This window comes from Chelon labrosus (assembly GCF_963514085.1).
Source record: "Chelon labrosus genome assembly, chromosome: 11".
Lineage (NCBI taxonomy): Eukaryota > Metazoa > Chordata > Actinopteri > Mugiliformes > Mugilidae > Chelon > Chelon labrosus.
Genome location: NC_140344.1, coordinates 21,972,929 through 21,989,304, shown reverse-complemented (window position 1 = coordinate 21,989,304; position 16,376 = coordinate 21,972,929). Strand labels below are relative to the sequence as shown.

Sequence of the window (16,376 nt, the reverse complement as noted above, 5' to 3'; positions counted from 1 at the left end):
GCAGGGAAATCCCATGAGTGTACTCTGGAGATAAACCTTGAAAGCGGGTAATGAGCAGTTGCTCTGTAACAAAAGCAGTGGCAGCGGATTGCCAATAGGTGGCAGTGTGTATTCACGCAACCCACTTATTTCTAAACTCATGACTGAACAAGACAGCTTCAAATTTAATTTCGTAATAATAATAATCGTGAGATAAGGATGAGAATGTAGTGATGAGATCTGATCAGAGATCTGATATCTGACGTGTGTTCTAGACCAAGACTCATGAATGCAAAATGGATAAATGTGAAGCTCTTTAAAGACCTACAGGGAGTCCAAACCTTCCTCTTGGCCTCTCAGCGTGATGCATAATGTAGGTATGTAGACGGAGAAGATGCAGGCATCAGGGCTGCCAGCTGCATGTAGCAGCTCTGCGTTGCTTCCCAGGCGTCGAGCTCCAGTGTCACAGTTGTTTAACTCCAGTAATCCCGGCCAATTAAATATGATGTGGGGCTGCATGCAGGGACCCCCGCGCTCGGAGTTCATACCGGAGACTCCCAGAAGCTCAGGTCAGGAGGCTGCAGCCTCTGAACATGAATGATTAATCCTCAAATTGCCTTACTTCTTCTCTTGAGAGGCTCTTCGCTGCTGGTAATAGCTAGCTGAATAAGACAAGAACAGCTGTTAGAGTTTGTCTTAACGGTTGTCAACCTGATTATGTCAGGCATAAAGGAAGACATATGGAGCGGCAATGCATACAATGATGGGTAAAAATTAATCTCACCTGCAACGTTTGATGGAAGAAAGTCGGGCTAAACATTAAAAAAGGAACCCTGCTAAGAGCATATATATATACAAGTAGGAAGTATTATCAAAGATATTCATTTATTTAAAAGGAAATAGATAATACAAATGAAACAAAATCAGCTTGTCACAGAAATGATTTCATGAGTCATTAACAGCAAAAAAGAATCCAGTTATCTCACAGGAAGCTCATTTGCCGTCTTACTTGCAGACATTACTCTTAGGAGCTTTATGACATGAGCAGTTTCGACACAGGGCGCTTCCGAAAAATGGGGCTTTCTGTATACTGTACAGTGCAATGCCGAGTAAACAATACGTCACATCTGATCATTCATTGGTAAACATCATTTATATCAAAGAACATAAATGTTCAAAGTTTCGTCAATACAGTACATTAATAGCAGACTTTACATAGACCCTGGGCAACCTCCCAGTCTCAAAGTATTTCACATTTAATTATCTCCCTTTGGATTTCCACCACTGACTTCTGATCAGTGTTGCTTTTTTTTTTCATTTTTTGCAACCTTCAGTCCTGTTTCTCAGTGGGTGCCGCCTCACCCGCTCTTCTCACAGTTCAGCTGCCCTCTGCTCTCCTTCAGTTTGTCTTTCTGGCCCTCCGGGTTCTTGGAGTCTCCTCTCAAATCGCTAACCACAGCTCGGAGGGTTTTGAACCTGTCCAGCCGAGCGCCCTGGGCCGCCTGGAGCCTGGCTTCTGAACCCTGAGATGCGCTGAGAGAGCTGAGGGAGCGCACCGCCGCCAGGCCGCGCTCCTTCCTGGAGGGCCGGCGCGGCGTGGTCATGGTGCCGAGCTCCTCCGGGTGCTCCATGTCCCTGATGACCTCACACAGGTAGCGGGCCAAGTCCTGGCTCGAGAAGGAGAGGGTTTTGTGGGAGCGGCGGAAGGTCAAAGGGGACGGCAAGGTCTCCGTCTCTGAGGGCGGGATGGCCAGGCGCAGGGCTATAGCGGCGCTGCCGTTGCCGTTGGACACGCCCTTCTTGCTGCTGTCCTGGGGAAGCTTAGACTGCGGGTAGGAGATGATGCTCTGTGGATAGCTGTAACGGAGGGACTGAGCCGGGCTGGGCTGGAGGGAGCGCTGCAGCTCCACCATATTAAAGGCATTCTGAAGAGAAGAAAAGCAGGGGAGTGAAAGGATGAAAACATCAAAGACACATGCTCCCTCCTGTGTAATCGGTTTTGGAATTTAAGAGATAATGAAAAAGCATCCCTGCCACATGACGCTAATCTGAGCGAGGTATCTCAGCTAATGCCTCCGCCAGAATACGAACCACTTCTTCAGACTAGGACACCGTGTAGGAAGAGCCAACAACAGCACCATTGATCAGCAAAGTAATTAATTAACTGATTGCACGGGTGGGGGTGGGGCAGAGGGGGTGGGGGTGGGGTGCTATTACCAGCACTATTAAAGCAGAGGCATTAACAGACACTCCTTGCTTTATTTCAGTTAATTGACTCACATTTCCAGGTCTCCGGGGAACTGTTATTTAGCTTTCATTTCAAGGCACCAACACTGTTCTCCATCAAATGTTAATGTTTCACGTTGCTCGTTTCATTTCTTGCCCTTGTTTGTAAAAGTCCCAGAAAACAGTGTGATGACATTTAGAGTACAAAACCGGGAAAATGAGAATTTAAGGAAGTGGACTTTGCGTTGAGTTTTTATTTACTTCGCCTAAATGTCAGCAGGTGTAGATTTTACTTTATTTATTTGTTTTTTTTACCTGGTCCTGCTCCCCTCCACCTTCCTCGTCGTAGTTGAGCACATTTTCCCGAATGTCCTCCCACTCGCCGTGGTGCGCCGACACGTGGTACACGCCCTCCTTGAGGCCCTTGTGCCTCCTCCAGCAGGAGTAGAGGAACAGGCCCAGCATCAACACTGAGGGGTGCCAGAGAGCAGGTTAACGCAGTCTCACATGATTAAAATGACAATCTGAGAAGATCTGAGCAGCAAAAAATGAATAATTAAAAAAAAAAAAGATGTTTGGGTCTAAATGAAACTCGAGAGCAGAACGTTATGATACGAGTGCGGAAATCCCATCCAACGGAACACTGGCTGAGCAGAATAAATGTATTTTTCATCAAATCCAACACCCGTAGCAACAGTCAAAATTAAACAGACTAATAATCTGTGTCTGTAAACAGACTTTTTTCCTTCACGCCGCTTTCCGTCCTGTATGACCCATTAGCCTCGGTGTCCGTACATGCTAATGGAGCGCGCATGGAAATAGAGACACCACCTTCCCCACCTATCCCCTTTGATGTTCCCTCTCTGTTTCCTGTCTTATCAAAGACCGCAGTTCCTCGGAAACCTATTAACTGAATTTGTACTCCTCCCAGCTTAAACTCAAAGCCTCAGTGGCTCGGGCTGAAGGCAGGGAGGAATGCTGAGGGAGCCGGGCAGGAAAGGTCCTAAAGCACACACATCAATCACGGCTATTGTGTGCTGAATTATACAACATGCTGGACTGACCTTTAAAGTCCATTAATCTCAACCAATATTTTTCTCCCATCTGCCATCCCCTCATTCTCTCTTTCCACCCCCCCTCCCCACTATCTGTTCTTACTAGTTCAAACTCTGACTTTCTTTCTTTATCTCTGCAATTCTTTCTTTATATTGGAACTTCCCTTCCGTCTTCCACCCGTCTACCCCCTCGCTCATTAAGTCCCACGCCGTTCCTGTTTTTCAGTCACTCTCTGGCCCCCGTCTGGCCTCGGCTTTTATCTCTTACACTAGAAGGGATCCATTTCAACTAGAATAGTTTATATGGTGAGAGCTAAGTGTCGGTTTAATTGGAAATCTTCTGAGAAATGCAGGGTAATCACATTAGTCTGGATTTTTAAAGTAATTGCTTTGAAAGAGAAGAATGCACCAGTGACTCTTTGGGGGGGGGGGCGTCACACTAACAGGTAAGTACTCATAAACAAAGGAAGAAAAACATCTCCCTTACAGCAAATCTTCACGAAACCACAAAAAAAAATAGTGATCTCAATTAGAAATCATCTCTATTTATTCATTCGCCGCTGCCTGGAACATCTTTACCTCCTAGAGCAGCAGTTCTATTTCTGTTTCTATGCTCCTCACATACCAGATAGAAGAAGATAAATTGTAAGCATTCCCCTCCAATCCTCAGCTGACCGTCCTCAGCGCAGGGTGGAGCGGTATTGATCAGCTGACCCGGCTCGTTCACCGTTACGCCGAAGCGATCTTGCAGAAAAAACACCTGAATCTTGATGAGGCCCGAACCAGACGCCGGTCCTCACCCGCAGAATTACCTGCTCTGGGGTGCTGCCCGCAGGCCTGCGCTCACCCCCAACCCCCAGCACCGCCTGATCTGTTATTAAACACATCTCTATAGGGGAAGAGTTCGATACGCAGCGCGCTGGAGCTGAAGCACAAACCCCTTCAATGCACACACATAATTAGGACACAGGTAACAGGTAAATACACACACATGCTGGTTGCATTGCCCCCTACACCTGCAGCCACAACTGCCTGGAGTTTTATTTGTGTGTGCGTGCAACTATGTTCCAGTGAGATCAATATCTCCCAGGGTGGAGAACAAACATCGCAGTCATTCATCAATCCATAATGCTGCTGCTGCCTCCTCGCCCTCTAACCGTTACTATGAACAGGGTATTATGATGTTACACCGGACCGGACCGTGCATTATGAATGAGCGCGGGGTAAACTCCAACGCGGCTTGATCAAAAACACTTAACCCTTTCAACGCGGCTCCACTTTGAGGTTAATGAGGGAAAGTGAGACAAAACACAAGCGGAAGACAAAGACAGAGAACCGAGCAGAAGGAAATGAGACAGGTGAGAGATGAGGATGAGTTGGAAATAATTTTTTGTTTTATTTATGAATCTTTCAGGGGATAAAAAGAACAGGCACTTTACATGATCGTTGGGCATCCAGAAGCCCATCTGTGGAGCTAATTTCTTCTATTCATCAAAAAAAAAAAAAAAAATAACAAAAAAAAAGATTTGAAGCCGGACTAATGAGGATCCGTCAGACATCAGCTCATCTGGCTCCGGCAGTAGAACACGCTGAACTCACATTCTGGTCGGCCTGTGATGCCTTATGTAAAACTTAATAATGGATGATCATTTTAACTTTTAATGCACGTTGAGGCGGAGCAGGAGTCCCCCTTTAATTTAGCACCCAGCCAGCTGCCTCGCTCAGTGCGGTGTGCAGCATGTGAGTGTGCATTTAAGGTGGTGGTTCCTGTGGTGATGGGGGTCAGTCTAATACAAACTACATACTGTATCACCAGCTGTTCATTACACCCGAACACGGGATTAGCTTTCTCATTTCAACCGAAAAAGGATCACGAGGGGTGAGGCTTCAAGTTTGAGAGAGAGATTTATTGAGTTTTTGTTTCAAGGTGTGAAAACGTAATTACACTCAGCGAAGAGTGCTTATTCTAATCCAAATTACATTAAGGAACAGACTGTGATTCTTGGTGAGTTGAAAAGTTGCACCCTTGAATATAAATGCCACATTTGCGACAATGGACAAGCTACTTGAAATGGACTGCGCCTTCTTTTAGTTACCATGCAAGCAACACATGAATTTTCATGAATGATGCCAAGGCCGCACTTCATCATCTTTGAATTCATTATCAAATATTGAAGACTGCTTTATATGTTTCACTGTCAAGCGTCAGAATAACTGATGTCCCAATACTAGCCACATGCCCTGGAGGGACTGTTGAGTCAGTTATAGAGGCAGGGACAGTGTATTGAATTGCCCAAGCATTTTATAAGCCCGTCTGTGACAGAAAGACTCGTAAAAACAGCCTTATAGGGGGAAGTGAGTGCAACAACATGCAAGCCGCTTGCACATACACTCGCACGTGTCCTTCCATCTTTGCGAGGACTAGGAAAAAAACATAATTCCTCTGCTAGAATCCCTCATACTAACACAATTAACTACTCATCCCTTTCCTCAACCATAACAATGAATATCGGGGATCGTCCATCTTTTTTGACACAATGGCAGAGATATCAATGCATACGCATTTAAAAAGGCTCCGCTGGCAGCAGATGTGGGTAGATATTGAATCTTGATCCTATTAGACCTTAACACAGCTTATGAGACCATCAACCATGCAGTTTTATTAGACTCTTTATACAAGCGGGCCACTGTCATCGGTGCTTAACTGGTTCAAGTCTAGAGCAGAAACATTATTTGAATAACCAATCAGTGCTGATGGATTATTAAACATATTAAGACATTTTCCCTGACAGATTTGAGCTCTTATCAGCTTTGTTTATTTGAACACCGTAATTTCAATGTGTTTAGATTTTTACAATTCAAAACGTGAGTTAGGGCTCTGAGAAATTGTATGGGCTTTTTTCCACTATTTTCTGACACCAGACAAAATGGTTAATATTATATATTAAAAAAAAATAAGTAATGATAACATAGAATTCAGTCACATCCAAGCTTTACAATTTCAGCAGTATTTTTTCTTAGTGATAACTATTTTTTTTGCCTTTCTGCACTCTCAGTTTCACCCACAGTGTCCCTCAAGGTTCATTTTTCAGATTATATATGCCGCTGCATAAAAGTTATTTGCGCCTTTGTTTATTCATGGAAACGAGGCAATATTACGTATCTGTGCGTTGCCAAAGTAAAGAGCACTTCTAGGATTACTAGTTAATATTGAAGGGCAAATTAATCCCCGTTTAGTTTAAAACTCCTTCACAACACATTTTGGTGGAAGTGTATGATGGCACGGACAAAGGAGCTTTCAGAAAAGGAGGTGCTCATCCGGCTGGTACATCTCTAAAGAGTTTGGGATCCACAAATCCACAGACTGAGAACAAACGGAGGAGATTTAACACAAGCGTTACCCTCAGCATTAGTGGTCGACCAACAAAGACCAGTTCACAAAGGAACCCAGGGTAACTTCTGAGCAACTAAAGGTCTCTATCGTTTTGGCTAATGTTAATTTTCATTAATTCACCATTAGGAGAACTCTGAGCAACCATGGCAGAGTGGCGAGGACAAAAAGAACATTTCTGCCCGTCTGCTGTTTGCTAAACATCACGTGGACAAGCCAGAAGACTACTGGCATTTTTTTTGTGGACAGATAAGACTAAAGTATAACTGTCCAGCATCAGAACCTCATCCCGTCCGTGAATCATGGGGGTGGTATTGCCTGGTGTGGGCCTGCTTTGCTGCATCTGGGCCAGGACGGCTTCTTGTCGTTGACGGACCAATGGATTCTGAACTATACCAGAGAATTCTAAGATAAAATGTCAGGACATTTGTCTGCGAGCCGAATCTCACGAGAAACTGGGTCATGCGGCGAGACGACGACAGAAGCGGTTCCGTATCGAGGAGCGGGCTAACATTCCTCCAAGCCGCTCTAGATGACTGATCAGTAGTTACCGGAAACGTTTCAGGCAGTCGCACTAGATACTAAAAACAAGGGTTCACATACTTTTGCAACTCACACATGTAAGAATGATTAATTTTCTTGAACAAGGTACAAGCACAAGTATAATACTTCTGTTTAATTTGTTTGATTAGGTTGTCTTTGCCTGTTCTCAGGACTTCTGCTGATTTTTTTGTTGTGGAAATATATAAAATTTTGAAGGTTGCAAAAACTTTTAAGTGGCTCCATATGGTTTAAAAAAAAAACAAAAAAAACAGAGACAGATTCACAATGGTTCCTTCTCAAGAAGCCAAATGCCACAGCTGACCTATTTCTATGGACATCTGTCTTGCTGACTTTTAAATTCTGTGCTAAATGTCACAGAAACGTTTTGCACCTTAACAGAACCAAGACAGATGAGCTCATTTTCAGACCCCTGGTTTAGACGTGCTTTCCTCAACTAGGAGAATAAACACAAAGTTATTCCTTAATCTACTACACAGAACGAATGTACTAGGGTTTTGGTTACTAACTCAAAATATTAAAATTCAGCAGCTCAGTTCTCAACAGGCACAAAGAAGAAAGTGCATAAATCCCGTCTTATGGTTATTGATTTTAAGATTTTGAACCTGACTACAAAGCAGTGAATGGTTGTGTCTCTGGTATACATTTCTTAACTTATGACCCCGTTATATGTCAGGGCGCAGCTTCAGATCATCCGATAAGTCTTCAAAGGGAGGCTTTCTCAGTGAAAGCGCTCCAACTACCACACTCACAGTTTATTTTTACTTTAAATCGCTTTCTAAAAATTTTTTTTAGATCCATTATCTTATAATCACATCAACTAAACATTACTTTTCTTCTGATGCCTTAATTGGGCGCTTTCTAATTGTCTCATTTATCGCAGTTTGAATTGTTTAAAGGAAGATTTTATGCCCATAAATAAGAAATAAACATTCTGACTTGACTCAGATTTTTGCTGACTGCAAGCCGGGAGCGTGCCGCGGTTAGCTTTACATTTATTCACAAGACGTGTCATAAATTATTGCTTAAGACGTTTTTTTTCCCCCCAATACAGACTCTTGTTGAATCCAAACTACAGCTTTAACCTGCAATCCTTTAAATATGAGAGGGATTCTGATAAATAAACTTTACAGCTGGTTTTAACTTAAATTTAACTGTAGACTAGAAACCGTCCTCACTCTGGTGAGGTTTCGCATGTTGTGTGTGAGATCCTTCGAATACGGCTCAATAGACATGAAGTGCACAATGTGGACACATTTAGGACAACTTGGGAAAACAGAAATGTACAAAGAAATGTGTGAGGAAAGGCAAAAAACAAAAAAAAGACATCAAGGAGTAAAATGAGTGGATGGTGGGATATAAAATAAGTTGGACAGATAAAAAGTAAGGCTGAGAGTGAAATTGACTTTTGAAGTCGGAGCATAACACTGGAAGAGACAGGGGACACAGAAGTGATGAGAAATATAGAAAAAACACATAAAGAAACTTCCCAGTTCTCTGGGGACTTCTACAGCTTCCCCATGAATCGCAAATTAAGACACACAATGTTTCACTCGCTCCTCTTCCAGTGCGGCTATTTGTCTCATGTTTCCACCGGCTTCCCATGGAGAAATCACATCGTGGCACAACTCAAGAGATCAATACGGCTACAAGATATGTGAGCAAACAGATTTCACAGAGCAAAAGAGGGGCGGGAAACAAATAAAGCAGTGGATGTTAACATAAAACCATAACATAATGCAATAATTTACCGTGATGTTGACAACAGACAGAAATAAAAAGATACAACGAGATGGAAAAGATGAGTTTGACGGACAAACACAAAGACATAAAAAAAAAAGAAGAGATGGCGGCGATGTTGGGTTACCACAAGTAGAAGAGGACGTAGTCAGCATAGCTACCTAGAAAGGCCATGACACAGATGCTGATGGCGAACATGGAGCTGAGGCTGAGGCTGTTGCCGTCCACGTTGTGGAACATGGCGAGCGTCACCTCGCAGTGCCGTCCCCGGTATCCCTCGCTGCAGTGGCAGGAGTAGCGGGACGGGGAGTGGGCCACGCAGGTGCCGTGGCGGCAAGGCCGGCTGGCGCACAGCGTGTAGACGCACACTCTGCCCGACGAGCTCTCTTTGGTCATGTGGCCCGGAGGGCACCTGTGCAGAGGAGACAAGGCGGTGTGAGGCAGGGACGCGAGACACTTGGGAAGCTGTCAGATAAAAAGAACGGTGAATTCGACAGAGCTCCGAGACCTAAGCTGACAGTGTAAAAATAAATCCCTCAGGAGTTACACCTCTTATATCAGATTTACAGATATGCTCTTTGAAGGTCCCGACTGTAAAATGAAAAAAGAAACTGAGAAGCTAAGATTGGCTTTGCAGGAGCAGTCCCGCAGTATATTTGTACAAAATATCCCCTGAATATCATTCACTCATTCCTCCTGCTTCTCTCAGTGCTTTGTATCCTGAGGTGGTGCGGCAATCACAGAATATGGGTGTCCAAGTCCCCACTGGTTTCAGAGCCTTAAATCAGAGTCAGGTCCTGCAGAGTTTAAAGAGGCAGCAAACACTCAGACAGTCTGTGCGGTCACACACCACCCTCTCTCAGGTTGAAACACTTATTAGACCTACGTTTTTAACAGGGATGCATTCAGCCCAGATGCCATCTGGTGGACACTTTGACTTATAGATGAACTGTGCATCTGCAGTATTATCTGCATTAATTAGTTTTTTCTTCTGTGCAACATTTTGATTTGTGACAGCAACATAAGCACAGGTGTACTGGTCATAATTTTGTGAATATTCAATGTCATGGTTTACTGGCACACTTAATTAAATGAGCCGCTGTTAATTCACACACGCTTGCCTTACTCTGACAAGTCAAAATGCAAGCTGAAAAAAGGCCCGATTGTTAATAAATTCTTTACTGATGTTCTGTGCTTGCCAGTTACTCCGTTTAATAATTCATCACTTATAAATACTTATAGGTTTCTCACTTTCTAATTATGGATCGGTCAAACTTAGTATGTCTTAAGGAATAATACATAAAAACGTGGACTAATACATGTTTAATATCAGGTTATAAATGATTCTGAAACACTGTAAAGGTGGGCAGCGATAGTTTGCACCACTACACTTTTAATTCCTCGTGTTTGAAATCACGCTGACTCTCTTTCAAAATGTTTTTTATGATGGTGGTAGTGGAGAGAGACAGGAAGCACTGGGGTGAAATGAGGCTTTAATCTAAACTGCGCCACTGCAGTGAGGAACATCGCCTCCTGTCTCTGGGCTGCCCGCTCAACAATGTGAGCTATCAGGCCACTCGTTCGCTTTGTAATTCTTTTAGGTTTTCACTTTGAACGTAAAACAGTTTGAGAAAGATTATGTGGAAACAAAATGTATCACTGGATACACTGATCAGCCACAACATTAAAACCACTGACAAGAGGAGTGAATAACATGGACCATCTTGTGACAGTTCAATGTTCTGCTGGGAAACTTTTGGACCTGGCATTCATTCGTGTGGATGTTACTTGGACATGTAGCACCCACCTAGACCAGACCAGACACCCCCACCCCATAGCAATGACACTCCTTGATGGCAGCAGGATGCACACACACACAAAAATGGTTTAGGAACAACTAAAAAAACATGAAGAACAGCACAAGGTGTTGACCTGGCACTTGGGATTCACTAGATCCCAAACTGATCAAGTATCTGTGGGATGATCCACAGGACCCTACCATCCTGTTACCAGACACCACAGGACACCCTCAGAAGGCCCATGTCCATTCTCTGATGAGTCACAACTGTTTTGGAGGCACAAGGGAGACAACAGTCTTTGTTGTCTTTGACTCTGTGTTCTCTGTGTTAGTCTGTTTTTGATATCTTTGCTCTGTACCCATGTCCTATGTTGTATTTCCTTGTCTTTTATAACTTATACTGTATAATTGCTGCCATCTTGACCAGGACTCCCTGGTAGAAGAGACACTGTGTCTCAATGGGACCTTCCTGGTAAAATAAAGGTTAAAAAAAAATAAAAAATACACAATATTAGGAAGGTGGTCATAATATTGTGGCTGATCGGGGTGCAGTATAGCATACATATTTTGTTTTGGACCAATGCACTTGCAGTCTGATCTCATTATTTGTCTTCTTTGCACCTTTTTTTTCTGTCATATTTTGCTTTCAGACCTCATACATATAAATGCTGATTGCTGGACCTTGTTTGTATCCGACAGATATATCATTCATTCAGCCTAACTTGAAATTTCACACATTGCAAATAAGTTACTTCACTGTGTTTGAGTTTAGTGCTGGCATTGCTAATTTTAAAATAACCAAGGTTTAGCTATGCATTTCATGTCTCAGGATGCATTCTTGTTAATATGTACGCAACGTGCCTGCGCACTGTAAAGCCTCATTAAAAAGCTGGGGCTATTTGTCCTGTATATTTACTGCACCTGCACTCGTGGTGTCTCCAGAGGTCCACGCAGACCAAGGGAGGGGAGCAGTGGTGCTTCCTGCATGCGTCTGAAGAGCAGCCCACAGAGATGCCCTGCGATGTGACCACCTGAAGCCCCTCCGCAGGCTGCTCCCGATCAAGGGGGACGGGGCGGCCGTTAAACCTCACATCTCGCAAACAGCCTGGTGAGGGGAGAAAACCAGTTAACAATACCAAAGGACACGCTAAGACACCAGTCCTCGGGCAAAATCTTTTATAGCCACACATTTATACCACGGCAGGGGTGTTAACTCAAACACGCAGGCACACATAAACAGACCCGCTTACACACCTGCGGACCGGCGCGCACACACGCTCTCATGCAGGCAAACACACAAACAGCCTCGGGCTAAGCTGTCAGCATGGACTGTTTTCTTTTTTTTTTTCAGGATATTTTCTCTGCTGGTTAGTTTGCTCGCTCTGTGGGAAGCACGAGGTCTAACACATCATTTAAATACAGATCAGTGCCACTGACTCCTCTTCTCTCATCAGCTTTATACTGAGGCATCAAAACACCTTTGGGCCTGGTTGTATAATGCACAAGCATCAGTGAGAGGTAAAAAATAAGCACCAGATTCTTTTTATGTCCAACTGTGAACTCCACTGCACTTTGAGTATGTTAATGACTTCATCAGTTCGGTTTATTTCTCCATTCGCCCAACACTTCATATGAATTCACTCGGTGTCACTTCTTCGAAACAGGTAAGCAGCCACCTACCTAGGAAGCTCCGGTTGTGTCCCGAGGGAAAAGAGTTTCCAAGCATCACCACCGAGGGATCAATAATGATCTCCTGGCTTCGACCGGGCGATGCCGTAACCTCTTGCCGTCCTCCACCTCCGTCCAATCGAAGAGTGAACTCTCTGCCGAACCGATCCAGCTCCACCTCATGCCACTCTCCATCATCCAGGCGGTGGTAGGGCACTGTGATGTTGTAGTCTCCATCCCCCAGGTTGTAGAAAACCGCCAGCAGGCCCTGAACAACCTGAGATACACGGTAGAGGTTTAGTGATTTTAGGTTGCTGACTTTCAAAGGGGAGAAAGCATGAAGAAATATAGAAGATATTTTAATCTGCCGGAGCAGCTCCATGTTTGAAGTGTCAAAACCTGCCAACAGGAGTCTTTTGCACTGCTCTGAAACTACCTGGTCCGTTTTGTCATCATCTGCAGTAACAGTACATGTGTCAGTGTAGATTTTAATTGTAAAATACAGTGGCACAAATTCTAGCCGACTGACAGCCTTATAGACTTGGACCGCTGCCATATTGTTCGGTGTTGATGGGGAAAAAAAAAAAATCAGATCTCGAGCATAACAGCATTATAAGAAGTAGGCCAGCTCCCAGGGTGAAGAAAAGGCTGCAAAGGTTGGACCAGGCAAGTATTGTGAAATTCCACTACCCGGACGAGACTCTCTGCCGGTGAACGCACCAGAAAAACGGCATGAAAATTTCAGCGGCAGGAATGATTTTAGCAATTTTGCAGCCACGGCGCGTTGCAGAGACGCCGTACACATGACTGCTCGACAGAAGCCGGAGCCATCCCGAAGGGAAGGTACACAAGAAACAACAATTATCTTCGGCAGTTAAGGATGAGCGAACACAATGGACTTAACCAATGAGAGGCTCCTATAACTGCGGCTTGTACATGTCCAAAGCTTAATTGGAAACAGTGGGGCAAGATAATTCACATTCAGCCCAGACTGCTTTAACTATTGCTCCCTCAGCATGGGCATCTCAAACGCGACTCTGCTCCTGGACACACACACTCACAGACACACATATAAACACAATAAAAGCTGACAACGCTCTCCCCACTGCCTCATCCGGCTCTCAAGTCCACAACAAAAATGAGCAGATCGCTCAATCAATACTCAACAAAGAAATGTGATTACATAAACTTTCTGCACCCTCTCTCGCCCCGAGATCTTTGCAATCACTATTAAGCACAAAAACTTCAAACGTCTTAGACATTTTAAACCACGGATACAAAAAAACCCGCTATGATTTTAGTGGTTTTGACAATAGTGTAGTGTAGTCAATGTTCCCAAAAACTTCTTTACAGAGTGCATTAGATAAATGTGTTCTTTCCAAAGACACCACACTCCTTGGAGAGCTGTGTGCTGTTTATACCCAGCTAGCCCCTAGTAACCTTTGTGTGAAAGTGTGGTTATTTATTCAGCGTGCACTCTATCTCATATCTACCCTTAAAAAAAAAAAATAAGGGCAGAGAGGCAGCCCCTTTAAATTAGAGCTGTTGTCGGAAAACACACCCGGCTTGTCCCGAAGTGTTTCTAAGAGCTTTAAGACAACCAGGCTGAACATGCTTCACTGTGCTGCTGCTGCAGACAGACATCAGATGCTTTATACAGCTCACCAGTTCAGTTCCAGAGAGGGTTTCACAGAGAGGCTTCACAGCCCACATACAGTAAAGGCTACAGCCCTTTCCTGCCTCTGTCACTGTGGGACTGCAACAAGAGAAGAGGACAACGTTGTTTTTTTCCTCATGTTAGCGTGAAGGACCCGGAGAAGAACAAGAGCCGATGCTTTAAACAATGCTGTCTGACAAATAACAGGCACACGCACGCAGACAAGATGTTTTTCAGAGACGGAGCAATCGATGTGGAGTACACCGAAACGGTGACAGGCTGGCTGCAAACAGGTGACCTGTGAGTTAGCCAAAAGTGACAGCCCAAACAGAGACGTTTACTTCCAGGTGCTGCTCAGCCAGTCAGCGAGACGAAAGGGTTTTTGACAAGAAACACCGGCTTCATAGCCACTCAGGAATGTGTCAGGCAGGAAAGGCATGCTATTATGGAGATTTGGCGAAGGGAAGCAGACGTGACTCTGTGTGAGCACCATTTCACCCCAGCTGTAGGATAGCAAGTAGCATGTAAGCAGACGTGTCTTTGAGCTCGCCACTCCGAGCGAGCTGTGTCAGAACCCCAAAGTAGAAAGCCGCGGATCTGACCTTCCATCTATTTAAGTGCACACAGTTGCTCTCTTTCCGTAGCGAAATGCGCTTGAAACATTAACAAGAGACAGAAATAACCTTGAATAAAGGAGGGATAGTTTTTATTTGAATAGCAATGCCGCTAAATAGCAGCAGCCTTCTACAGTACCACTGAAAGACCTTGTTGGGAACATACATATGCCAGTCACCAACCCCCTCAGTATCCGCCTAAACGTCTCCAGCCCCGATATTACTCACTCTCAGCCTGACAAGCATTTGCAGCAATCACTGTCCAGGGACTAATCATCGTTTTAAGGCTCACAAACAAGACAATCACAGCTGTCAAGGTGCAGGGGAGTGACCCGCCATGACTCACCTCTAAACGCAGGTATTCATTCTGCTCCTGGGAGAGGAGGCTGAGGACGACACCGGCGGCGGCACGCGTCCGAACCCCGACCTGGACTCTAGTCCGTCGCGCGGGCAGGGACCACAGGAGCTGGAGCTGAATGTGGCTCCGGCCATCAAGGGAGAACTCTGGAGCCACTTGTCAATCAAAAAACACCAAAGGCTTGTTCAATTTATTCAGCTGTCAGATGGGAAATTCATGAGCACATAACAGCGAGGGCGTGCGGCTCGCTCAACAAAAGCACTTTATGTAAGCTGAGGTTATCTTCCCGCTGCAGCAAGTTTCCCATTTGGTTTGTGCACTTTGTGAGGTTTTGATACAACAGACATGTTCATTCCCCTGAAAACCTTACAGTCAATTAAAAGCAACTCCAAGTGTTGTACCTTGATCACACTGAGGCCCTGTGAACCCTCTTTCGCACAGGCAGCTGAAAGCGCCCCACTCCCCATGACAGCGGCCCTTCTTGCCACAGGAGGGAAGTTGCTCCAAGTTGGTGCAGAGGCCATCATTAAGAGTGCAGCCTGGCAGAGTGCTGGAGTATTCAGCTGGGGAGCCAAGGTCATATAGCTGAATGGAATAACAAGAAGAAGAAGAAGAAGGAAAATATGATAGTGGGAAGCAGATGAATGGGTAGCCGTCTCTGTCCTCGCATTGCTAGAAGATTAGTGAAAGGAAAAGTGATCGGGAAGGAACTGCATCTTCTAGATCTGATGCAGGGAAGTGTTACATGACTTCAAAGTAAAATAAGAGATATGACACTTCCTTAACATAGACTATACAGCGTATAATGACAGTTTAGCCTGTAATTAATCAATACAGAAATGTGACCACCCTGTGACACCTGACACCTGGAATCAGCTGGTCAGTGAGGTGTCTTATTTCTGCAGACGACACTGTTAGCAAAATGGAAATTAAGCTATTGCACTTTCGGCAGCAAACAACAAAAGGGACGTGAAGCCTTTCTATGCAAAGATTATACTGCAGAAGGTCATAGTAACAGCTGAGTACTGTCATTAGCTGAGTGCGTTAATAACAGTACTTACTCACAGGTCATTACATTTATATGAGTATTGAGCGTTTTCATTTCCCTAATTAAATATTAGGCTGCATCTGAACTGATCACTAAACACTGATCAGCCACAACATTATGACTACTGACAGGAGAAGTAAACAACATCAACCATCTTGTGACATTTAAATGTTCTGCTGGGAAACTTTAGGAGCTGGCATTCATTCGTGTGGATGTTACTTAGACATGTAGCACCCACCTAGACCAGACCAGGCACCCCCACCCCAAAGCAATGATACTCC

The 16,376-nt window shown here is 44.5% G+C and overlaps 1 protein-coding gene across 1 annotated transcript in view; it reads right to left on the bottom strand.

The window, feature by feature from the left end:
- Positions 1-873: 873 nt before the first annotated feature.
- LOC311495990 (neural-cadherin-like) overlaps positions 874-16,376 on the bottom strand; it is a gene marked incomplete at its 5' end in the record, with an annotated part of 94,679 nt that continues 79,176 nt past the window's right edge. The window contains 7 exons of the mRNA XM_084555699.1: positions 874-1,904; positions 2,521-2,675; positions 9,114-9,364; positions 11,672-11,855; positions 12,431-12,695; positions 15,036-15,202; positions 15,449-15,632. Of these exons, the coding sequence (XP_084411825.1) occupies positions 1,338-1,904; positions 2,521-2,675; positions 9,114-9,364; positions 11,672-11,855; positions 12,431-12,695; positions 15,036-15,202; positions 15,449-15,632 (1,773 nt within the window). The 3' untranslated portion in view covers positions 874-1,337. The remainder of the gene's footprint in view (positions 1,905-2,520; positions 2,676-9,113; positions 9,365-11,671; positions 11,856-12,430; positions 12,696-15,035; positions 15,203-15,448; positions 15,633-16,376) is intronic.